Source organism: Nuphar pumila, chromosome 7 (genome assembly GCF_984573655.1).
Source record: "Nuphar pumila chromosome 7, dmNupPumi1.hap1.1, whole genome shotgun sequence".
Classification (NCBI taxonomy): Eukaryota; Viridiplantae; Streptophyta; class Magnoliopsida; order Nymphaeales; family Nymphaeaceae; genus Nuphar; species Nuphar pumila.
The window spans coordinates 13,454,407-13,477,885 of record NC_143255.1 but is presented as its reverse complement, the minus strand read 5'-3'; the positions used below and the strand labels follow the sequence as shown (position 1 = coordinate 13,477,885).

The 23,479-nt window shown below is 37.0% G+C and overlaps 1 protein-coding gene across 2 annotated transcripts; it reads left to right on the top strand.

The window, feature by feature from the left end:
* The first annotated feature begins 3,018 nt into the window (after positions 1-3,018).
* LOC149831197 (DNA N(6)-methyladenine demethylase ALKBH1C-like) lies at positions 3,019-20,266 on the top strand. 2 transcript variants are annotated; one of them, XM_090013734.1, is made up of 4 exons: positions 3,019-3,322; positions 16,869-17,639; positions 18,954-19,283; positions 19,837-20,266. In XM_090013734.1, exons 1-4 carry the CDS (start codon positions 3,311-3,313, stop codon positions 20,110-20,112), a joined length of 1,389 nt encoding a protein of 462 aa, XP_089869860.1. In that variant the 5' UTR covers positions 3,019-3,310; the 3' UTR covers positions 20,113-20,266. The 2 variants fall into 2 exon arrangements, with proteins under 2 accessions (XP_089869860.1, XP_089869861.1); XM_090013735.1 differs by having other exon boundaries at positions 3,202-3,322; positions 16,861-17,639.
* Positions 20,267-23,479: the final 3,213 nt, after the last annotated feature.

Here is a 23,479-nt window from a genome sequence, read left to right as displayed (position 1 = left end):
CCCGCTGGATGAGCGTGCTCGTCACCGGCGCCGCTGGCTTTGTCGGCACCCACGTCTCGCTCGCCCTCCGGAAGCGCGGTGACGGTGTCGTCGGCCTCGACAACTTCAACGACTACTACGACCCCTCGCTCAAGAAGGCCCGCCGTCGAATCCTCGGCGACCACGGCGTCTTCGTCATCGCCGGCGACATCAACGACGCCCGGCTCCTGGCCAAGCTCTTCGACCTCGTCGCCTTCACCCACGTGATGCACCTCGCCGCCCAGGCCGGAGTCCGGTACGCTATCGAGAACCCGGCGTCCTACGTGCACAGTAACGTCGCCCGGCTCCAGGGTTAGGAAATTAGGGTTAGTAAACAGTTCATCTGAGTTGGGGGCGGGGATGGGGCGGGGCCGGGACGGGGATGGGCCGGGGGCGGGGCGGGGATGGGCCGGGGCGGGGCCGGGGCGGGGATGGGGCGGGGCGGGGCGGGGGAACGTGCCAGTCCATCCCCGCCTCCACCCCCGGACGGGGATGGATTTTAACCTTCATCCCCGCCTCCATCCCCGTTTCATACCCTTCATCCCCGGTCCAAACGGGGCGAGGCGGGGCGGGGCCCCGCTTTCCCCCGGTCCACTGCCATCCCTAATCCAGTGTATGATCCAGAGCAAGTACAAACTTACGATATCAAGTTGGACCAACCCAAGTTTATGGGTCAAATTAATGTCGATGCTTTCCTAGAGTGGTATGCGGTGATAGAGTGACATTTGGGCTACCATTGTGTACGCAAGCATCATGGAGTGACCCTAGTTGCGACTTGTCTACTCGATTTGGCTTTGGTTTGGTGGATATATCTGCTTTAGACTTGAGGAGAACATGGATTGGGACTTATTGACTCGTGGGTCAAGATAAAGCAAGTGATGCATGATTAGTTTGTGTTACACAACGATGCTCAGTTGGTCTATAAAATATATCTGCAACTTCAACAAGGATTAAGGTTTGGTGTTGAATATACAAAGAATTTTCACAGATTGAGCATGAGGAGTGTGTGATAGGAGACTGAAGAACAACACATGTCTAGGTATATTTCTGGGCTTCAGTCTACAATTTATGATAATTTCAGTTGTGTTCCAGTTCTATATGTTGCACAAGCATACCAATATGCCTTAAATATGAAGGAAAAGCTGAAATCCATGAATGATTCATGAGCACCTCGATCTAAGGATTCTTTCCCAACCTGAGGAGAGAACTCAAACCCCCTACGATGATTTAACTGCCAATAAAAAAATACTCGAAGCCTACTTAGAAATGCCAATGCCACTTCCTACGATTCGCCAAAGACGAATACTTTCCAACTCAGGGATGATGATTCACTCGCGAATATGGATCTAAGCTGATCTGCCAAAAAGAAGAAGGGCAAGAAGAAATTGAAGGACTACTAATGGTTTGGGGATCCAGTTAGATCAAATCTATCATGTTTTTATTTATTATTAGTTTTTGAGTCATATTTGGATATTGGATTCTATTTAAGATCCAAAAGTAGGATTAGGGTTTTTTGTATTATTATTATAATTGTTATGTGGGAGGATTAGGGTGGTTGGATGATTAAACCCTTATTATTATTTTTTATTTTTTTGCAATTTTAATTGATATTTTTCATTATTTATTGTTTTCCATGCTTCTTTCATATGAGTAGCTATAACTTAGTCTTGTTATCGAAAATCAGACCCCGGATTTACATCAATAATTTAGGTCATGACGACTCTACAAAGTATGAACACAAGTTTGTTGGACATAAATTTGGTACGAGTTCAAGATAATTTTTGTTCATCTTATAATTTCTAAACAACCAATTGGGTTGGATCATAGAGATGTCCGTACTCAATAACTCACCCATCTTTTCTTGAATAGGTCTAAGTTTTGGACTTGACCCAACTCAATGTTCTATTATGTCAGATTTGGGTCCGACCCAAACCCCTCCTCTTTGCTAGATCGAATGACGAAGACACTTGGAAATAATATTCAATTGACGAAAAGGTGACTCACTATAAATGCCTTAGAATACAAAAAAGGGTAAATTAAACTGCCCTCAAGGGTAATCTAAAGCTATGTTTGAGAGCATGTTAGCAAAGTATTTGTAGTGTAATTGGATACAATTATCTGACCTGGCACTCATATCACGGATTTAGTAGGTGTTGGAATGAGTTGGAGGGAGGCTACATTTTAGGCTGAGAATTAGCCGACTCCAACTCATTCAAAACACCTATTTGGACTCCTCTTAAAAAAAGGTGTTTGCAACTTGAATCACAAGGATTTGGGTGGGTTCTTAAATTTTGGATGGTTCAAATTTTTTATCCCATTTACCTAAGTAAATCTTATATTCATCTATTTTATCTTAATAAACAATATGATTTTACCTCAATAAATCTTATATTTTTATGTTATATATACATATTATATATGTATACATTTATAATATATATGTATACATAATATATGTATATATATATATTATGTATACATATATATTATAAATGTATATATATATATATATATATATAGAAAGAAAGAGAGAGAGAGAGTAATGGGTCCATGCTAAACCAATTTGTGCTAAACTACGTGCTAAATGGGTCAGGTTTATTTTATTTTTAAATTCTAACGGTACATAGATCAGCTCTTGAAGCATTTGATTCCAATACATTGGTGGGGTTTTTTAAACTTTGAAAAATCAACATTTCAAAATCTTTATAATTTTTTGAGGCTCCAAACATCATTTTTTTTCATCAAAAACACATGATCCAGGTGTGGATTCTTAGTAAATAGATCATGCCTAACACATTTATGGGTCTGAAACCGCATAAAAAGTACCAGAGAAGTCCTAAAATCCCATTTAACACGCGGTTCAGCACCAAATTGGTTTAGCATGGACTTATTTTTTTTCTATATATATATATATTGTATATATATAATATATATACATATAATATATATGCATATACATATAATATATGTATACATAATATACATGCTAGGAGTTTAGGAGTAGCGAGCAAGTAATCCTGGAAGGAGTTGTTCATGGTTCCAAACAAAAAGAGGGAGTCCACTACTCCCAACCCAAATCAAATTTCCTTTGAATTTCAGCAGTTCTGCTTTCCCGGACTCTTTGCAACTCCCTTGTAACACATAGGGTAAAGTAACTCGAGGGTTAGGGTTCTCTTCTTCCGTTCCCTATAAAGGGCGCTCTTCAGCCTTACGCTTCGCTTCGTTTTCTGTGGTTCGGAGGAGAAAAGAAAGAGGGGAGAAGGGTCGCCGTCGAACGTTTCAGAGGGAGAAGATGAGTCCGAAGGTCAGTTTCTACATCCTCTAGATCTCTTGGTTGTTGGGTTCCTTTTTTTGGGGTGTTGGGAAATCCTAGAACCCTAATTTGATTGTTGGTTGTTTTTGAGGATATAAGTAGGGAAGATCGGTCGTCTATTAAGTTTGCATTTTGCTTGTTATCGAAATCCTGAGGGATCTGTTGCCTGAGTGTTTTTTTATTTTTTTTGCCTGCGTTATTTCTTTTCGGAATTCTAATTTTTTTTTGTTTTTTCTTCTTATCTGGTTGGGAATATGGAACGTGTTGGTTTGTTTGGGATGTGTATTCTGGGTTTGGTTTTGAATGATAAACTGGTGAATCTTATATACATTAAACTCTTAACATCCCTCTGTTTGTGATATTTTTTTGGTCTTTTGTTTAGAAGGGAGTCATCCACCAGTTAGCATTTCCCTTATTTCCCTGTTCCCTTCACCTTTTCGAGCAAAAAATTGTAAAAAAATATCTTTTTTTGGGCGTATTTATCATGATTTCAAGTATTTTATCTTCAGTTTTTTTTTCCTCCCCTTGTTGAATAGTTCTTTCAGCATCCGTGTGTTGATAATTGAGTGCAGATAACTACTCACTTTTGTGTGTGAAGTGTGGACTATGAGTTGAACGTGTGATGCGTTTAACTTTTTAGAGCATAGAAACTCTATATCTTCTAGTTTTCGAATATTGGCTGTTTGATTGAATTTAGTTATGATGATGCTTTACACGTTATGCATTTATGTTCTTCGGTGCTGATGAAGTGAACTTGTGTCTGTTGCTAGTTTATTAATATCTTGTATAAAGGACATTTTCTGTATTGTTCACTTGCTAATTGCGTGTTTCATGTTTTTGTTCAATATTCTGATTTACATCAAAAGAAGCATGCATTGGATGGTTTTTATTTTTAGTAATTGTGGCTCTTCCCTTCACACAGGCTTGTATGCGATCTTTTCTTATCTTTTTGCTTTCTTGGAATTTCCAATCAAATTTGTAAAATATAATAGAGGAAAGCAATGATGAAGATTGCATCGATCAATTGAAGCTCCTCTTATGAGCTAGCAATGTTGTTCATCTTCCATGACTCTGATGCTTGCCTTCCTACTGACCTCCCCAACAGGCCAAAACTATTTATGTTGGCTTTTTTAGTAGTTAACTTTTTGTAGAATGTACTTCTGTGTGTGACATGATTTAAAGTTTGAGTATCCTTCATTTCAAGATTCAGTATGGTTTTCATGTTCATTTTCTGTACTTTGTTCTGCAAAATAAAGAACCTTATGGTTGAAATTTGAAGCATGTGAATTTGTTCTACACTATCTAACATCACCGCTGCCATTGTTATGATCTGTTCAGTGAATTCAACTTCTTCTCACACTCCAGTGTTGTGATTCTTTTTGTTGAACCAGTAGCTTAGCCTGTGATCTTGTGCAAGCCTTTTACCGTGATTGAAATAAGGTAGCTGGACCAGTAAGAGTCACATTTTCTTGACTGAGGGATCTTGGGTTCAAATCCCTTTGGGGTCATCCCAGCTTATTTACTAAAAATAAGTTAGAATTTGATTTAACATATGCCTCTCCTTTCAGCTTCACGAGAATGATCATGCATCTATTTCTTGCTGGCTTTGTTCTGGAGGCAGATAATAAAACCGGACGACGGGACTTATTTTTTCCTTGAAATTGTTTTTCTTTTGGATGGTTCCAATTCAGACATTTACTTTCGTATTGTTTTTATCTTCAATCCACTAAATCGTTAAGTTGCTCCAGCACGTCTGCATATTTTCATCATAGTAAGAAAACATTTTTTTGGGAAATATCGTTAGCCAAATTCTCATGATAAATTAATTTTTCTCCTTGCATTTTTGGAAAAAAGCTAAAAATTAAATTAAAAATAAAAACCCGATTTTAATTAGCCTTACAAAGGAAAAGTTAAAAAATAAATAAATAATTCAAAATTAATTTCTGTGTTTTTTTATCGGTTCACCCCCTCTAGACCACTATTTTTGCAGATATGCCACAACAAAATCAAATTTATAAGATGGCCCCTTGTTATTTGCATGATAAAGTCAAATTTTATAAGATATCCCCTCGTTATAAGTGTAATACAGAAGGTATCACCAATATAACCCAACATATCACCACATATTCAATTTCAAACACCTAGAACTTTCCTATACACTTAGGGCAAAAACCTTTGTCATGATATGTCATGATACGTCTTTTTTTTTTTCGACAGAGAACTGGGTTAGGAAGACCCCTACCAGATTTGTAAATGATTCATCTTATGCTTTTGTTATTAGAGTTTTTTAAACCCTAACTAGATGTAACCTCATAGGAGCACAATTCAAAAGTATCTTCTTTAGAACTTATATACTAAACTCAGATGATTTGAATAAAGCATCTTCTTCTTCTACTTATATTGATAGTACCTTAATTGTTGATGTGATTGTTTGGCACTAAAGATTGTGACATGTTACTTTAGATAAGATGAAGAAAATGGTTAGACACATATCATTACCAAATTTTAATGAAAAAAATTATTTAATAAATGTGAGTCTTATATATATAAATGGCTAGAAAACCTTTTCCAAAAGAAGTCATTTGAGCATTAGAACTATTAGAAATAGTTCATTCGAATATTTATGGACCCTTTAGGTTCTATACCCACAGATAAATGATATATTTTATTACTTTTAGTTTTATTGATGACTTCTCAAGATTTGGACATATATACTTAATGTCCCATAAGTTTGAGACATTGAATAAATTTAAAGAATATTATAAGGAAGTGAAAAAGAAACTTGGACGTAATATTAAAATTTCAAGGTCGGATCTAGGTGGTGAATATACATCAAATGAATTTAAAGAATATTGTCAAGGACATGAGATTCTTTGACATACATCAATGCCTTTGATAACACAACAAAATGGTGTCTCTGAGAGATATAACAAAACTGTCATGAACATGGCTCGATCTATGTTGTTTAATGCATCTCTGCCTAAAGTGTTCTGGGTAGAAGTTGTGCACAACAATGCCCATCCTGAATCGAATTTTATGCAAGGTTGTATTTCAACTCCCTATGAACTTCGGTTTGGTAAGAAGCCAAACTTAAGCCATCTTCGAAGGTGGGGTTCCGAAGCACATGTGAAAATCCTCGATCAATCAAGAGACGAGTTAGATACTAGGTCTACTAGCTATGTAATAGGGATTCGGCTAGCAGGGTGTCGCACCTGTGTCGACGCGACTCGACGTGGGTCCGGTCAACCCGACCTTGGGTGTGTTGACCGCACATAGGGTCATTTCAGTCCATTTAAAAAAAATTGCCCTATGAAATGGGCTGCAGAATTAAAAAAATGGACCAAAATGATCTTGGCCGGGGGGACCCTCGGACCCCCCCTTATATATATACATTTTTGCCCCTACCGCACCCCGCACCTTGGTTTTTTGGAAGTGCGGAATCCCCGCACCGCACCCATGTGACATAGTCTACTAGATATACATTCATTGGATATCCAACTGATCAAAAGGCTACAGGCTATATAGTCAAGAGTGCTAACTAGGTGCCTAGTTGGGTTAGTCAAAGGAAAAACTAGGAATTGACTGGATTCCTAGTTTCTCCATTCAGGGGTAACCATTTTCTGGCCTAGGCACCGACTAGGCGCCTAGTTGGTCCTTGCCTAAGCAGGAAAATCGGTACCCTACAATTTGTTTTATGCATTTTTTTTTAATTTTTTTAATTAATTTATTATGTGTGTTTGTTTATGTAGATGCGACATTGAATTGTTATGTGTGTTTGTTTATGTATGTAGATGTGTCTTAATTTTTTGTCAGGTTTTGTAATATAACAGGTTTACTATGTCGCTATGCTTCACGACAGTGATATTTTGTACTTTGTGCATTTGTTGATTAATTTTATATTGGATACATCTTTGCTTAGTAATATTTGGGCAGACTTTGTAATATTACATGTTTACTGTGCTTGACGATAGCAATATCTTATGCTTTGTGCATTTGTTGTTGATTAATTTTACGTTGGATACATGTTTGTTAGTTTTAGCAATTTATTTTAAGAATTTAGATTATTTTTAAATTATTTGCCATTTATTTATAGTTGTTTGCTTTGCTTATTCAATTGCCATTTATTGCTTATTGTTGATTGATTTTATGTTGCATACATGTTTGTCACTAATTTTAAGTTCATTTGCATATTATATATATATATATATATAATTAAGGTACCGACTAATCCACCTAGTCTTCGATTAAGCTTTTTAGGGGTCCACTGACTCGGCACTGCCTGGCGCTTTTAATTACATAGTTTACAAGTTCTATGATCCGAGTATCGGTCTAATTAAAAGCATAAATGTTAATTTTTTCGAAAATTAAAATGCCAATGGTAATGCTCACATGGATGTTGACATTGATCTTTATGATCTTATTGATATTGATGATCCTATCAAACAATTAGATAATGAATCAACCGAGCAGGATCCTTTTAACCATCCATGAGATGATACACCTTCAGATACGACTCTTTTATCTTCACATCAAATGTTAAGTGGTCATAAAAGGCCTAGAGTTCCTCCATCATACTTAGATGGTTACTATGTGTACTTAGCTGAGGAGTTTTGTTACTCGGTAGATCTGGATGAGATGATTGATAATTTAACATATAGTGAAGCGATTGAATCACATGAATCATCAGACCGGGTAAAAGCCATGAATGAAGAAATTGAATCCATTGAGAAAAACCATATATGAGAATTATCAAATTTAATTGAGGGAAGAAAACCCATTGGGTATACATGGGTGTTAAGAAAGAAATATAAGTCTGATGAAAATATTGATAAATTCCTATGTAGTAAAAAGCATTAGATGGTGCCTAGTTGGTAGACCCCTAAAAAGACTAGTCGAGGACTAGGTGGGACTAGTTGATACCTCAATTAAAATATAAAAAAGTACACAAAATATACATAAAAATATGTTTAATTCTTTTACTAATAAAATGTTTTCATTACACAAGTACAAAATTACACATGCTTTCACAAAATATATTAATATACGTAACAAGAATATACATGTATATAATTGTATACAAAAAAATACATATACATATATATATATATATCAATTATTCATAACATATTTAGTGTAATCAACAAAATATCCTTTCAACCTTTCGTGGAAGCACAATAACATAATACATATATAAATAACACATTACATAATTCATAATACTAAACATACTTTTAAGGATTTTATAGAAAAATTCATCAGAAACAAACACACACATATATAAAACACATAATCAATTAAAATTAATTATGCATGCTTTCGGTGTTTCACAGGAAAAATCTCAAAAGCAAAGTATTACACACACACACACACACACACACACATATATATATATATATATATATATATATATATATATAAAATAACTAAGCATGTTTTCATGGTTTCACATAACAAATCACACACACACACATATACATAAGAATAATAAATGATCAAACTGCCCTTGTGCCTAGGCAGAGCCAGCTTAGGTTCTGACTAGGCGCCTTAGTTGGTGCCTAGTCAATAAAATTGGTATCTTTTAATTTTTTTGCTTAGGCGTTTTACTTACACCTGACCGACTAGGCGGACTATTTAGTATCTAGTTGGGGCTTTTGACTACATAGACAAATTCAAAGTTGGTTTAGTGTTGAAAGGTTTTTCGCAAAGAGAAGGAGTTGGTTATGGATGTACGTATTCTCCAATTGCAAAGTTTGCATCCATAAGGATAATTTTGGTTATTGTAGCATATTATGATTTAGAACTATATCAGATGGAATTCAAAACTGCATTATTGAATGATGACATGAAGAAAACCATTTTTATGGTACAGCCAGAAGGCTATGTTGTGAATGGTCAAGAAGATAAGGTGTATAAGTTAAAAAAATTCTTATACAGGCTTAAGCAATCACCACGTCAATTATATTTGTAATTTTACAAAGCCATTTTTGATATTGGATATGTGGCTAATTCTCTTGACCATTGTGTATATCTATGAAAAAGTGAGAGCAAATTTGCTATTTTATCTCTTTGTGTGGATGATATACTCTTAACCGGAAATGACAATGACAGAATTGTCAGAATCAAGACGTGCTTAAGTACTCAGTTTGAAATGAAAGACATGGGCGAGGCATCTTATGTTATTGGAATAAAATTTTTTTGAGACAAGTGTTCTAGACTTTTATGTCTAAGTTAGGAGAAATATATTGACCATATATTTAAAAAGTTTAAAATGCATGATTGTAGGTCAATGAAAGCTCCTGCAGCTAAAGGGGTCAAGCTAAGCAAGAACGATTGTCCTGGTGAAGAACAAAGAAATTGAACGTTCTTTATGCTCAAGTTGTTGGAAGCTTGATGTATGCTATGTTATCTACCAGACCGGATATTAGCTTTGTTGTGGGTCTTGTAAGCTGTTATCAAAGTAATCCTGAATGATCTCATTGGCAAGCTGTCAACAAAATATTTAGATTTTTGAAAGGGTCTAAAAACTTAAAATTGTGTTATTAGATAGATAATTTAGAACTCGGTTGTTTTGATGCTGATTTTGTTGAAAGCAAGGATGACAACAAATCTATTTCAAACTATATTTTTGTCTTTGGAGTTGTTGTTTCTTTGTCCTACAAGAAACGAGGTTGTGTTGCTCTGCATACACAAGAAGCAAAATATGTAGTATGTAACATAGCTGCTACTTTTGTCGTTTGGATAAGCCGCTTCATGAAATATTTGAAGCTGGAGATAGTCGATGGGCACTACAGTTATACTGTGATAATCAATCTGCTATTAGCCTGATGAAAAATGGGACAGATAGCTTCAGAAGTAAACATATAAAGATAAAGTACCATTATATTCATGACATGATTGAAAAGAATCAGATTACAACTACTTATATGGTTGCTAACCCCTTGACAAAAGGCATATTTGGTGAAATATTTTCTAAACATGTTTCATGCATGGATTTAAGATATGTTTGATAATCTAGTTATAAAGGATAAACCAAATTAAAGTGCTCATTACTAGATCTGAATGCAAGTGAAAATGCTTGAATAGCGGGAGATATGTCATTGCATTATTGTTCGGCTCTCATGGCTAAGTGGGAGATTTTGGCCTACTTTAGTGAGCCGTGGCCATGGTGCCTCTCAAGTGGGGCCCATGCATTTAAGATAAGTTGGGGCCAACTCATTTCAAATGCATGGGATCTGATAACTTTATGTTATCAGCTATCCAAAATAGCAACCATTTTTTGAAAAAATAAGAACTTAGAACCTTTAATCAGCAATTTTATGTTCTGCTGCACCTTAAACAGTAAATATAAACAAATAAAGAACTAAGTTGCAAATATTTAAAATTGAAACCCATTTGTGGAAATTATAAGAATGTTAACAATTTTCCTGCAAATACAGGAACTCAGGCAGCCTCTCTGAAAATGAATAAATTCTGACCACCCATTTGATATTAAGTAAAAAGGAACTAGGTTTTTGAATTATATAAAACTCATGCCTTCAGATGCAATTTCCAGCAAAGAAGGCCTTCCTTTTTTTTGCAAAGAATGGATTCTTAATTACTGGAATTTCGTTTTAAGCGCATTATAATTAAGGAGTTAGAGGCGTATAATAGTCATGGGACTCTGAAAAAGGAAAAACAATTTGCAGAGTGAGAATATAACAACTTGACTTATGGACCTGTCTTGAATTGGAAAATAAACGGATAAAGTAAAATGAACAAATTGAAAATATAAAATGAGGAAAGATATAAAAGAAAAGAGAAAATGCCTTTAAATCGGGAATCTGATGACCTCAAATTCCATCTTGTTTTTCTTGCCCTCAAAATGGGCGTATATGATGTAGGGACGTACATGTTAAAATGTAAAACTGTACATATATGTATATATAATAATATTATATTATTATATATATATAAATACATTTTTAATTTCTTTCTTTTATGTATTTTTTTTCCTTTATTTTTATTTTTTGTCTTTATGTCATCTAGTTCAGTTTGAACTAGAATGACTGTTGCTAGTCAAGTCCTGTCCAGACTTGACTAGCAATAGAGCTGTTGGACTGACACAGTCCAACAGCTCTTAATAGAGCTGTTGGACTGACACATTCCAACAGCTCTAAATAGAGCTGTTGGACTGTGCCCAACAGCTCTATTGAGTCCTCTTTCAGCTGTGTATATAAAGGGGTGCAGCCCCTCTTGTATTTCACTCCAATGCTTCTTAAGCAATTGGTTTTTCATATCAATAAAGAATACATTTTTATTTTTATTTTGTTTCCAGTTATACCCTTTTTAAGGGTTATGCTTTAGTGTCATTCTTGACACTTGCTCTTGTTAATCAAAGCTCGTGTTTCGAAGATCCCCATTTCATTTCATGGTATCAGAGCCGCGGAAGTACTAAATCTTGAGGAAAAGCTGCCTCGGTTTCCGTGCCTGTTTGCAAAAGTGTTCGCCACTTGAAGAGAAGTGTTTTATCACTTCATTGGAGAAGATTTCACATCTTGTTGTATTGTTTTTTTTTTTCTTTCTTTCTCATTTTCCTTCTTGTTTCTCTTCTATCCCTATTCTTTCTCTCCTTGTAATCGATGGATGACAATGATAAAGTCACCATCATGCCTATGAAACTAAGCGATACGAACTATGTAACATGGGCTTCAATCATGAAGCACCATATATGGGGAAAAGGCTTATGGGGGATTGTGGATGGTTCCGATTCGGAACCTAAGCTATCTCTTACTAAAAAGGAGGGAGATAAAGACGTCCCTCTATCGGAAGAAGAGAAAATCAAGGCTATTGCCTCATACGAGAAGAAATGGAAAGAATGGAGAATATCTCATGCGAAGATAATGTCATGGCTTATCAATAGCGTTGACATTAAAAAATGCTCAAGTCTTGCCAAATTTGATCATGCCGATAAGGCATGGGAATACCTTAAGAATATGTATTCCCTTAAAGATATTGCACACGTGTGCAACCTCCAAGAAAAAGTTTGAATGATGACACAAGGAGACAAAACTATTCGTGAATATTACAATGGGTTGTCCGAACTTTGGGAAGAACTTTCCCTTTTAGAACCAAAGTGGCATTGTGCCGAAGACATCGAGCTTCGTCAGAAACAACTCGATGTTGAACATTTTTACCAGTTTATCACTGGATTAAGGCCGGAATTTGAAACCACTAAATCGGCCCTACTTCACCGGGGAAAAATTCCTTCTATTGTTGAAACTATTGAAGAGTTAACAATGGAAGAAAATCGTCTCCGGAAAGGTTCTTCAAAAATTGAAGATGATTCCGTTTTAGCCGTGTCTAGACCAGGGAATCATGTTCGATCATATAGGCCTCCTCACTTTAACCGACAAAATGGTGACTATGATAAGAAGAAAGTTATTTGTCATCACTGTCATGAACCGGGACACTACAGGCCACAATGTCCCAAACTTAAGGAGCTGAGAGAAAAAAAAGCTGCAATTGCTGGATCGGAGCCTAAAGATCAGGATGCACCAGTTTCCCTGGCCCAACTAATGGAGATCCTTCAGCCTCTCATCAAAGGTGCCTCTTCCTCATCTGAAGCTTCAACCGGTGCAGCAGCCTCATCTTTTTCTGATTTAGGTAAAATTTCTTGGCTTCTTGACTCTGGTGCATCTTTTCATATGACCCCAAATAATCAAAGTCTATCCAAATGTGTTAAAAATAAAACAAGTGTGTCAAAGGTCTTTACTGCTGATGGGACTTCTCTTGAAATAGAAGGAATAAGAGATTTTGAAAAAATTTATAAAACAAAAATTTTTTTTATTTCAGAAATTAGACATGTTCCCAAATTAAATTTAAATCTTTTATCTGTATCTCAAATTTCTGATTATGGGTGTAATATTTCTTTTTCTTCTCATGGTTGTTGGGTACAGGATCGCCAGTCAGGCAAGCTGATTGGGGAAGGCCATAGAGAAGGAGGACTCTATTACATGGATTTTTTGGAAATGCCGAAGAAAGCTTTTTGTTATAATATTCAAAAAATAGAGTTGGAACTGTGGCATAAGAGACTTGGTCACCCACATATAGCCAAAATCCAACATTTTTCAAATCTAGGGAAATTTTGTAACTCTGAATCATTTGATTGTAAAGATTGTATTCTCGGCAAAATGAAAAGATTACCATTTTAGAACAGAACCTTTTTCTCTTCAAGACCACTTGAATTAATACACTCGGATGTTTGGGGTCCTGCACCAGTAATTTCTAAAGGAGGATTTGTTTACTATGTTATTTTTGTCGATGATTTCTCCCGACATACGTGGATGTACTTTCTCAAACATAAGTCTGAAGTATTTTCATACTTTCAAACTTTTCATAATATGGTTAAAAACAAATTTCAAAATGATATTACTATTTTTCGCACAGATTCAAGGGGAGAGTTTTTATCCACAGATTTTCAAAATTATCTTAAATTGCATGGCATCACACATCAAAGATCTTGTCCTTATACACCTCAACAAAATGGACTGGCAGAACGAAAACATTGCCATATTATAGAAACCACTAGAACTTTATTAATAGCAAATCAAGTCCCTAAAGACTTTTGGGCAGAAGCTGCCTTAACTGCCACCTATCTCATTAATAGGATGCCATCTTCTTCGTTACAAAATATCACTCCCATTGAAAAACTTATGAACATTTCTCCAGACTACTCTAGATTAAGAATATTTGGGTGCAAATGTTTCATATTTACTGACAAAAATGATAAACTTTCCCCTCGTGCGATTCCCTGTGCCTTTTTAGGATATGCTGAAAACCAGAAAGGTTATAGATGTTTTGACTTCAAAAATAATAAACTATATGTGTCTAGAAATGTTTCCTTTCTTGAAAAGGAGAGCTTCTTTGATTTTAGAAAATTAAAAGACGTCACTGAGTACTCCTTTTTGCTAGATCTAACATCAACATCTGATGAATATGACCTTGATTGTAACTTTGATGATGATCCAAGAATTATTGATCTTAATGTTGAAAATGAAGAAGTTCATAGAGATACTAGTATTCAATATTCTAGGCGACAAGAGTCTAATACTCCATGTGCACTTGAGAAATATTCTAACATTCCAACTAGACAATCATCCCGAATCTCGAGGCCTCCAGAAAAGTTTGTATCATACGAGTCTTTCTCACCCACATATAGGGCAGTTATTGCATTAATTCACTCATATGAAGAACCATCCACATATTTTCAAGCAAAAAATGATATCAAATGGATAGAAGCCATGAAAGTTGAATTAGATGCACTTGAAAAGGCTTCTACATGGAATATTCAAGATCTTCCTCCAGGGAAGAAAACTATAGGATGTCGATGGGTTTATAAAATTAAAACCAAGAGTGATGGTACTCTTGAAAGATATAAAGCCCGTTTAGTAGCCAAAGGTTATGCCCAAGAATATGGGATTGATTATGAAGAAACCTTTGCTTCGGTGGCTCGTATGACTACTGTCCGAACCTTAATTGCCTTAGCTTCTATCAAAAAATGGTCTATTTTTCAAATGGATGTCAAAAATGCTTTTTTAAATGGAAAGCTAGTTGAAGAAGTATATATGGAACCCCCTCCTGGTCTAAGTATTCCTAAGGGTAAAGTCCTTCGCTTAGAAAAAGCTCTTTATGGACTTAAACAAGCACCAAAAGCTTGGTATGATAGGTTTAGTCGTGTTATGATTGATATTGGTTTTCAATTCTGTTTAACTGACACTGCTTTGTTTATTAAGAATTCTGATGCAGGGATCATTGTGCTTCTTCTCTATGTGGATGATATGATCATCACCGGAAGCGATAAACAGGGAGTTGAAACAATCAAAACACTTCTTAAATCTCATTTTGAAATGACTGATTTGGGCTTGTTGAGATATTTTTTAGGCATTGAAGTTGCTTATTCTCCTAGAAGATATTTATTATCTCAGACTAAATTTGCTTTTGATATTGTTTTCAGGTCTGGTATTACTGATGATAAGAAAGTTGACACTCCAGAAGTTGTTAATGTTAAAATGAAGATTGATGATGGAAAACTTCTTGCAGACCCTACTCCTTACAGACAGCTTGTCGGGGCACTTTCCTATCTATCCATTACCAGACCAGATATAGCACATGCTGTTCATACAGCAAGTCAATTTCAACATGCTCCTACTTCTGTTCATATGGGAGCAGTCATGCGTATTATCAGATACATCAAGTCCTCTCTTTCACGAGGACTTTTCTTATCTTCCTCCTCTTCTCTTGATTTAATTGCATATACTGATGCTGATTGGGGAGGTGATCCCAATAACAGACACTCAACCACTGGCTTTTGTGTCTTTTTAGGGGAATCATTAATCTCGTGGAGGTGTAAAAAGCAACAGAAGGTATCTCTCTCATCCACCGAAGCTGAATACAGAGCCATGGCAACCACGACCATGGAAGTAGTTTGGCTCCGACGACTGCTTGCTGACATGGGAGTTGAAGCAACAAAGGCTTCACAAATGTGTTGTGACAACAAAAGTGCGATCTACATTGCCAGTAACAGAACATTCCACGAACGCACCAAACACATCGAAACGGATTGTCACTACGTCAGAGAGGAATATCTACACGGGATAATTGATCTGCCATATGTCACTTCAGAATATCAGTTAGCAGACCTCTTTACAAAGCCTCTCGCTGCCCCTCGATTTCACTTTCTCTTAGACAAACTTTCGCTCATTGTACCGTAAGTTTGAGAGGGAGTGTTAAAATGTAAAACTGTATATATATGTATATATAATAATATTATATTATTATTATATATATATAAATACATTTTTAATTTCTTTCTTTTCTGTATTTTTTTTCCTTTATTTTTATTTTTTGTCTTTATGTCATCTAGTTCAGTTTGAACTAGAATGACTGTTGCTAGTCAAGTCCTGTCCAGACTTGACTAGCAATAGAGCTGTTGGACTGACACAGTCCAACAGCTCTAAATAGAGCTGTTGGACTGTGCCCAACAGCTCTATTGAGTCCTCTTTCAGCTGTGTATATAAAGGGGTGCAGCCCCTCTTGTATTTCACTCCAATGCTTCTTAAGCAATTGGTTTTTCATATCAATAAAGAATACATTTTTATTTTTATTTTGTTTCCAGTTATACCCTTTTTAAGGGTTATGCTTTAGTGTCATTCTTGACACTTGCTCTTGTTAATCAAAGCTCGTGTTTCGAAGATCCCCATTTCATTTCAGTACATACTAGGGAAACATGGGTACTCCTAAAAAGAAAATGTTTTGTTTTAACCAGTTTCTACTGTATTTTAATGAGCTATTACTCGTTAAATTGAGTAGTCAGTATATGCTTAATAAATGCCAAACACATTAATTTTCACAAACTATGGAGCTATTGACCATTATGGTACAGGAAACTACAACGGAGAACATCTGTGATGCATTTCCTTTATTTATTTGGCTTTCTTTTCTTTCCCTTGAATGAATGATGCCCCATGTGATATGAGTTTGAGTTTGGTCAGATGTGCAGATCCCAACTTACCGCTGGGCCAGCAAGTTCCAGAAGGATGACTCTTCATCTAATCATACTTATAACAAGACACAAAATGATCATATAGAACAGCGGCCCGAAGAGGATTCCATGAAAGCATTGACATATTCCTCACCTGAGGGTTTGTCAAACAGTGCCAGCAAGTCTGGAAGTGGAAGCATCTTTCATTTTGAAGATTCAAAGAAAACATTGGCTTGTTCTTCACCTGAAGGCTCATCGCACAGTATCCCAACTGACTGCTCGGCCAGCAAGTTCCAGAAGGATGGGTCTTCATCTAATCATACTTATAACAACACACAAAATGATCATGTAGAACAGCAGCCGGAAGAGGATTCCATGAAAGCATTGACATATTCCTCACCTGAGGGTTTGTCAAACAGTGCCAGCAAGTCTGGAAGTGGAAATACTTCACCTGAAAGCTCATCTCACAGTATCGATGAGCCCGAATCCAGAAGTGACTTCCATGTTAAGGAATCCAAGAATGAATGGACAGATTCATCACCCCAAGACCTGTCGTGCAACACCATTTCGGAGCATCCAGTAAACTGTTCTGGAGTTCATCCATTTGACATATGTATATCTGATCCAGTATCATCTAAGAAAGTTGGGCCTGTAAAATTGCGGCCTTCTATTTTTGCTCAGAACAGAGAAAGAAGAAAGGAACGAGAGCGCAGTCACAATGGTCCAAATCTTACGGAACTAAGGCCTGGAATGATTCTTTTGAAGAATTGTCTTAGTCTTGATGATCAGGTGCATAATTTTTGCATTATTATTATTGTTGTTGTTATTGTCTTGCTGCTTTCTTCATTTTGGCACAGAAACATGTTCTTTGTTTTCCTCTCCTTATTAATGGTGCAGAAAAACTTATTTTGATCCATGTAATTGTTGGATTTTGGACTATCTTGTTTTAGTGGTGAGGTGCTAATGATGTATGTTATGACATTATTTCACCCAAAAAATAAACTTCTGGTATTTTACTTCATGCAATTAAAGATATTCAAGAAATTGGGTGGTGTGTTAAAATTCATGAAGTTATTTCAGATTGATTGTTACTTTTTAATTTCTATACTCTACTACCCATGAGGGATCCAATTGTAATTTATTTGATGTTAAGATCTCATTGGAGCTAACCATATATGTGCACACACAAGCAGAACCTGAAGATTTTTGTACTTCTGCTTGTAAGAATATACCACATAATATGTATTGAAGGTCAGACACAAATGAAGATAGGCAGCATGAAGGAAAGAGGTGTTTTCATAGTAGGTATAGTTTGCAACTTTTCTTTGGCTTTTGAAGTCATTATCCAAGTATATTTGTACAAGTAATTCATTAAATTTATATGTTTGGAGCTCTTTTGTGTTTATCATTCTTGACATGAAACTATCAGCTTATGAGTTTAATCTATCATTCTGTTACCTGAATATCAGTAATTAAGTTTAGCTATAGTCTTCAATAAATTATTTGTTATAAAATATCTAAATAATTCATTGTCATTACACCTACTACTGTGCGGGCCTTCATTTCATATGAAATTGACCATTATGGAACATGGAGTCATGTCAACACAGATGAATATGATTGCTACCTAACACAATGAAAGAATCTGTGCATGCTTTCTTCTTGCATGTGTGTTTCTGTGTGTGTGTGTGTGTTATGAACTTTGTTGCATGTGCGTGTCTGTATGCCAGCACAAGTGCACGTGTGAGTTGTTGCAAACAAATTTTCTTTTTTTTAATCTTTTTGACCATTGTTCAATAGGACGAGTCAGGAAGATTTAGTACCAGAACCATCTGATTTGATTTGTGTATCATACCAGATATGGACATTTTAGGATGTTTTGTGCCATGATCTCTAAAGGATGAGATGAGACCCATTCATATAAACCATTAATTTTCTACATGATTCCATATTAACTATTGTATAATACAATCTCTGTTTTTTATTTTTCTCGTAAATTATTGCTTTTCTGAATTCTTCTTTTGTTCTGCTTTTTGTGTTCTAGTTTTCAATCTTTTTGTGTTCTAGTTTTCAATCAATAGTCTTAACTCCTTGTGATAAAAGGTTAAAATTGTCAAAACATGCCGGCTACTTGGAATTGGCTCTGGAGGCTTTTATCAACCAGGCTTCAGCAGTGGAAATAAAATGCACCTATACATGATGTGTCTTGGCAAGAACTGGGATCCAGAATCATCCAAATATGGGGATATCCGTGCTCATGATGACACTAAACCACCTAATATCCCTGATTCTTTCAAGAGGTTGGTTGAAGTAGTACTTCAAATTTCTCATGATTACTTAAAACAGGAGGGGAAACCTAAACTGCCCACAGTGAGACCTGATATTTGCATTGTCAACTTCTACACCAAGAGTGGGAAACTAGGTCTCCATCAGGTAATCATCTTTGTGTTTTCTTCTTCATGAGGCCATTCTATCTATTTCTTGGCAATCAAGGGTTTGTTTTGGTTTCTATTATACTGTGCATGAACCATAATCACCAATATTATTATCGGCATTTCAAGGTAAGCCGATAATATCGGCAAAATATTGCTTTATTTTCAAAATATCACCAAAATACATAATATTGCAATATTATCACGGTAACTTAAAAAATCTATTTTATATATTTTATGCTCTTTTTATTTTATTGCTTCTTTTGCATTTGAAAAAGTTCTCAGACTTGTTTCTTTATATTTTGGCAAGAAACATAATACAAAACCTCTTATTTTCTCATCTTTCTTATTATTCTTTATATTTTCAAAATTTAAAGTTTCTGAGATTTTTTCGAGAAAAAATACTTTAAAAAAAAAACTCCAAGAAAAACCGTTGGCTAGAATTGCTGAACAATACTGCTGACTATAGTTGATGCAAGTGCTTGCACACCCTCACTTTTTTTTCGTCTCCATTTACGGTGTTGGGTAACATCAACTCGATCTCTATAATGCAGGACAAAGATGAAAGTCCTGAAAGTATTCAGAAAGGAATACCTGTAGTCTCATTTTCCATAGGTGACTCGGCAGAATTCTTGTATGCGGAGGACAGGGATGTAGAAAAGGCTGGGAAACTTGTTTTGGAATCTGGTGATGTGTTGATATTTGGTGGTAAGTCTAGGCGTATATTCCATGGGGTTCCGACCATTATCCCCGATACAGCTCCCAAACTGCTACTCGACGAAGTAAAGTTGCGGCCTGGAAGACTCAACCTTACTTTCAGGCAATTTTAGTGACTGTTTCTAAGGGCTTTTGCTATGAAATGTATCTGACCATTTGTTCATTTGCATGCTATGGGTGAGTGACAAGGTCTGTGTATTGTGGGCAATATATGGATGTTTTGGACATTTTTGTAGAAATCTTCGTCCCTTTTCTGTGGGTTTTGAGTCTGATGTCAATGGTTTTTTTTTTTCCATGGGAGACGGGAAAACCACCCCTGGGATCAGAGACCTACTTGTGCAGGCTAAGCCTGCCGTACTTATGGTTGCTTTTCCAACGGTGTAAGCGCATGGCACACCCTTGCCCCTAGGGACGAACAAGGAGCATAATGCCCCTCTTGCCTATGCTTATATGGTAGGGGCTGATGCTCGTGAGAATGGAACCTTGACCAGTAGCCTAATAGTCAAAGCCCCCTCGGGGCTGATGTCTGTTGTTTTGGATCTAAAAAAGAGTTAAAACTTTTTGTTTTTCAGTTAAGCTTTCATAATGAAATTTAACCTGCTCTTTTAAAGATTGATGACTCTTAGGGCGTCTGATGGGCTTCAAAATTGATACACGGGGGGCGCATTCTGTCCAGTAAAGCTTGGTTCCAACAGGCGCTATCAATTTGTGGGTGCTTTTCGTTTTTGCGCTGAAAAATTTCTGGTGCTATCAAATGTGCTTATGTTTTTTGCCTAATCTTAGATGTGGCCACTAGCATGCGTTCGCAAGAGTGTGTTTCATGGTAGAGGATGAGATAGAGATGTGTCATGCATTATGTGTGGGTCATAATGGGTTAATGAAGCTTCGTCATTTAGCTGGAAATCATACGTGTTCAATGTAGTTTGCTTGCTAAGAAACACACCTTAGGTCATGTGAAAACATGATTTTAAGTCGTGAAATTTTGGTAATTGTAACCTCTTGATGTTTGAAGCCCTTGAAAAACCTGCTTATATATTACAATCGCATGATTCAAATCCCACTTTCTACTTGATAAACCAAGTAGATGGCCAATTGGATGATAGTAGCCTACAATTCGGATCAGGATGCCCTTTTTTGCGCAGCAGCTACATCTCTCTCTCTCTCTCCATTTGGTTCCGTGGTTTGAATGGGAAAGGTGCCTTGGGGATTTGCTATTTTGCCCAAACATTGTAATTTTTACTCATTTTTTATATTTGAAATTGTTTAAATTTTAAGAGGTATAACAAAGGTTTTATCAACCAAAGGCCTGCTAATGTACTGTTAGTGATTAGTGATTTTCTCTTAGCCTGGCCAAAAAAATGTAAATGTTGTTGGTTAAGTGTAGTGTAGTGTCTTCTAGACACAACTGCTGCAGCTTGGGGTGCGGACTCGTGGCCTTAGGTTCTCTTGGGGTTTTGCACTAGACAAGCCAAGCTCAGTGAGCTTCCCTTGTTCACACTAATAGTCTTTTTTTGAAGGAAATCAAATTCATTAAACATCAGAAACAGGAAAATTCCGGTGACGAGTGGTCACCTGTGTAGGATAACATAAGAAAAGATACAGCAAGCATAAAATCAGTACATGGTTACAACGAAGAAGAAGAGGCTTCCACTCCAAATGGCTTGTTCATACCGAGTCAGATACCTAAATAAGCTGGCTTGTGGCTCAGTTCACCAAGCTCAAATTTTGAGCCAAGCTGGGAATTTCACGAATCAAGAACGAGCAAAAGAGCAAGCTGCTTATCCCGTTTCCCAGGCTTACTCCTAGCCCAATTAAGATTCAAGGAGCTCCCAAAAGCTTATGCCTGACCTTTGATGATGCAACCCTCCAAAGGTAATACGAGCATTGTGCACATATCAAGGAAACTCTACCAATAATTGACCGTGCTTGCAACTAATTCCAAAGAGTGGATGAGATTAGGGATGTAAATGGGTCGGATTAACCCAATATCTCACCCAAATTTGAATCGGATAAGTCGCATTCGGTAGCCAAATCAAGATCCGATTAAAAATCAGATTTGGGTTTGGTATTGATTTTGCATTGAGATCCAAACCTAAATCCTACTAAATTCTGAATCCGATTAAGTGTAAATATCATGTTTTAGGCTAGTCGGATCCAGATTCAGTTTTATCTTTCATCCGATCCCAAATCCAATTAGGTCAGATCCAATTAAACCAGATTGGGTAAATCCGACCCGTTTTCATCCCTAAATGAGACTTTTAGATGGGACAAAATATAACGTAGCAGCAAGCAACTATCACAACTTTTTTTTTGCAAACTTTGGTAACCCACGCAAATTTTTTTTGGCCCCACTCGACAATGCAAACTTGTAGAAATGTGAAAAGATCAGGTGCCATCACATGGCACACTTCTAAAGTGCCGCTGCACCTGATCGCTTTACATCGGATAGGACCTGTCAGTTGTGGGGTCCAACCCAAGATGGAGGTTCATCAGGTGCAGAGCACACTAAAGTGTGACATGTGATGGCACCCGACCCTCCCTCGTGGTAAACTATGCCTGTAATTGAGTTTAGATCCTCCTTTTGTGCATAATCATTTTCTTTGGGATTTGGAATTGAGGTGATGCAACAAGAAAACAACAGCAAGTCCCTACATAACTAGGGATGGCAGTGGACCGGAGGATACTGAGCCCCGCCCCGCCTTGCCGCATTTGGACTGAGGATGAAGGACATGAAACGGGGATGGAGGCGGGGATGAAGGTTAAAATCAAAACCCTTGCGGAGATTGAGGCAGGGATGGACTTATGCTTTCCCCCGCTCGCCACGCCTCATCCTTGTCTTGATCCCCACCTTGCCCCTCCTCGCCGCATCCCGAATTCTTGTAAGTGATGGCAATTGATCGAGAGGAAACAGGGCCTGGCCCGGCCTCACCCCCGTTTGGACCCGGAATGGAGGACATGCAACGAAGATGGAGGCAGGGGTGAAGGTTAAAATTCAAACCCTTGCGGGAATGGAGGTCTGGATTTTGAGACAAGGCAAGGGTGGAGACCTTGTCCCCTGCCCCGCCCCGGTCCATTGCCAACCAACCCTATATATAACCCGATGCCATGATACTAACATAAACCAAGTGCACAAGGCACAAATTTTGTGCATTAAGCACCTGATGACCCACTTCTCTTGGGCTCCATGCCTGACATTGTGCCAAGATGAAAAGTGATCAGGTGCTTAATGCACACATTTTTGTGCCATATTATTGCACCTGATCTTTTCACGGGCGTTCTATGCATGCGTGTGTGCGCACACACACATGCAATTCAGTTCCAGTCCTAACTGAAGTCATCCCTATCGTCCAAACCCTCATTAGGGTCGGATTGATGCATGTTCTTTGAATCAAATTAGAACCCATAGATGTGATCCATTTAGTGAACATCGGCATTCGAATTGCTAGAATCCGACTTGTGTGCCGATTTTTTTTTTGGGGG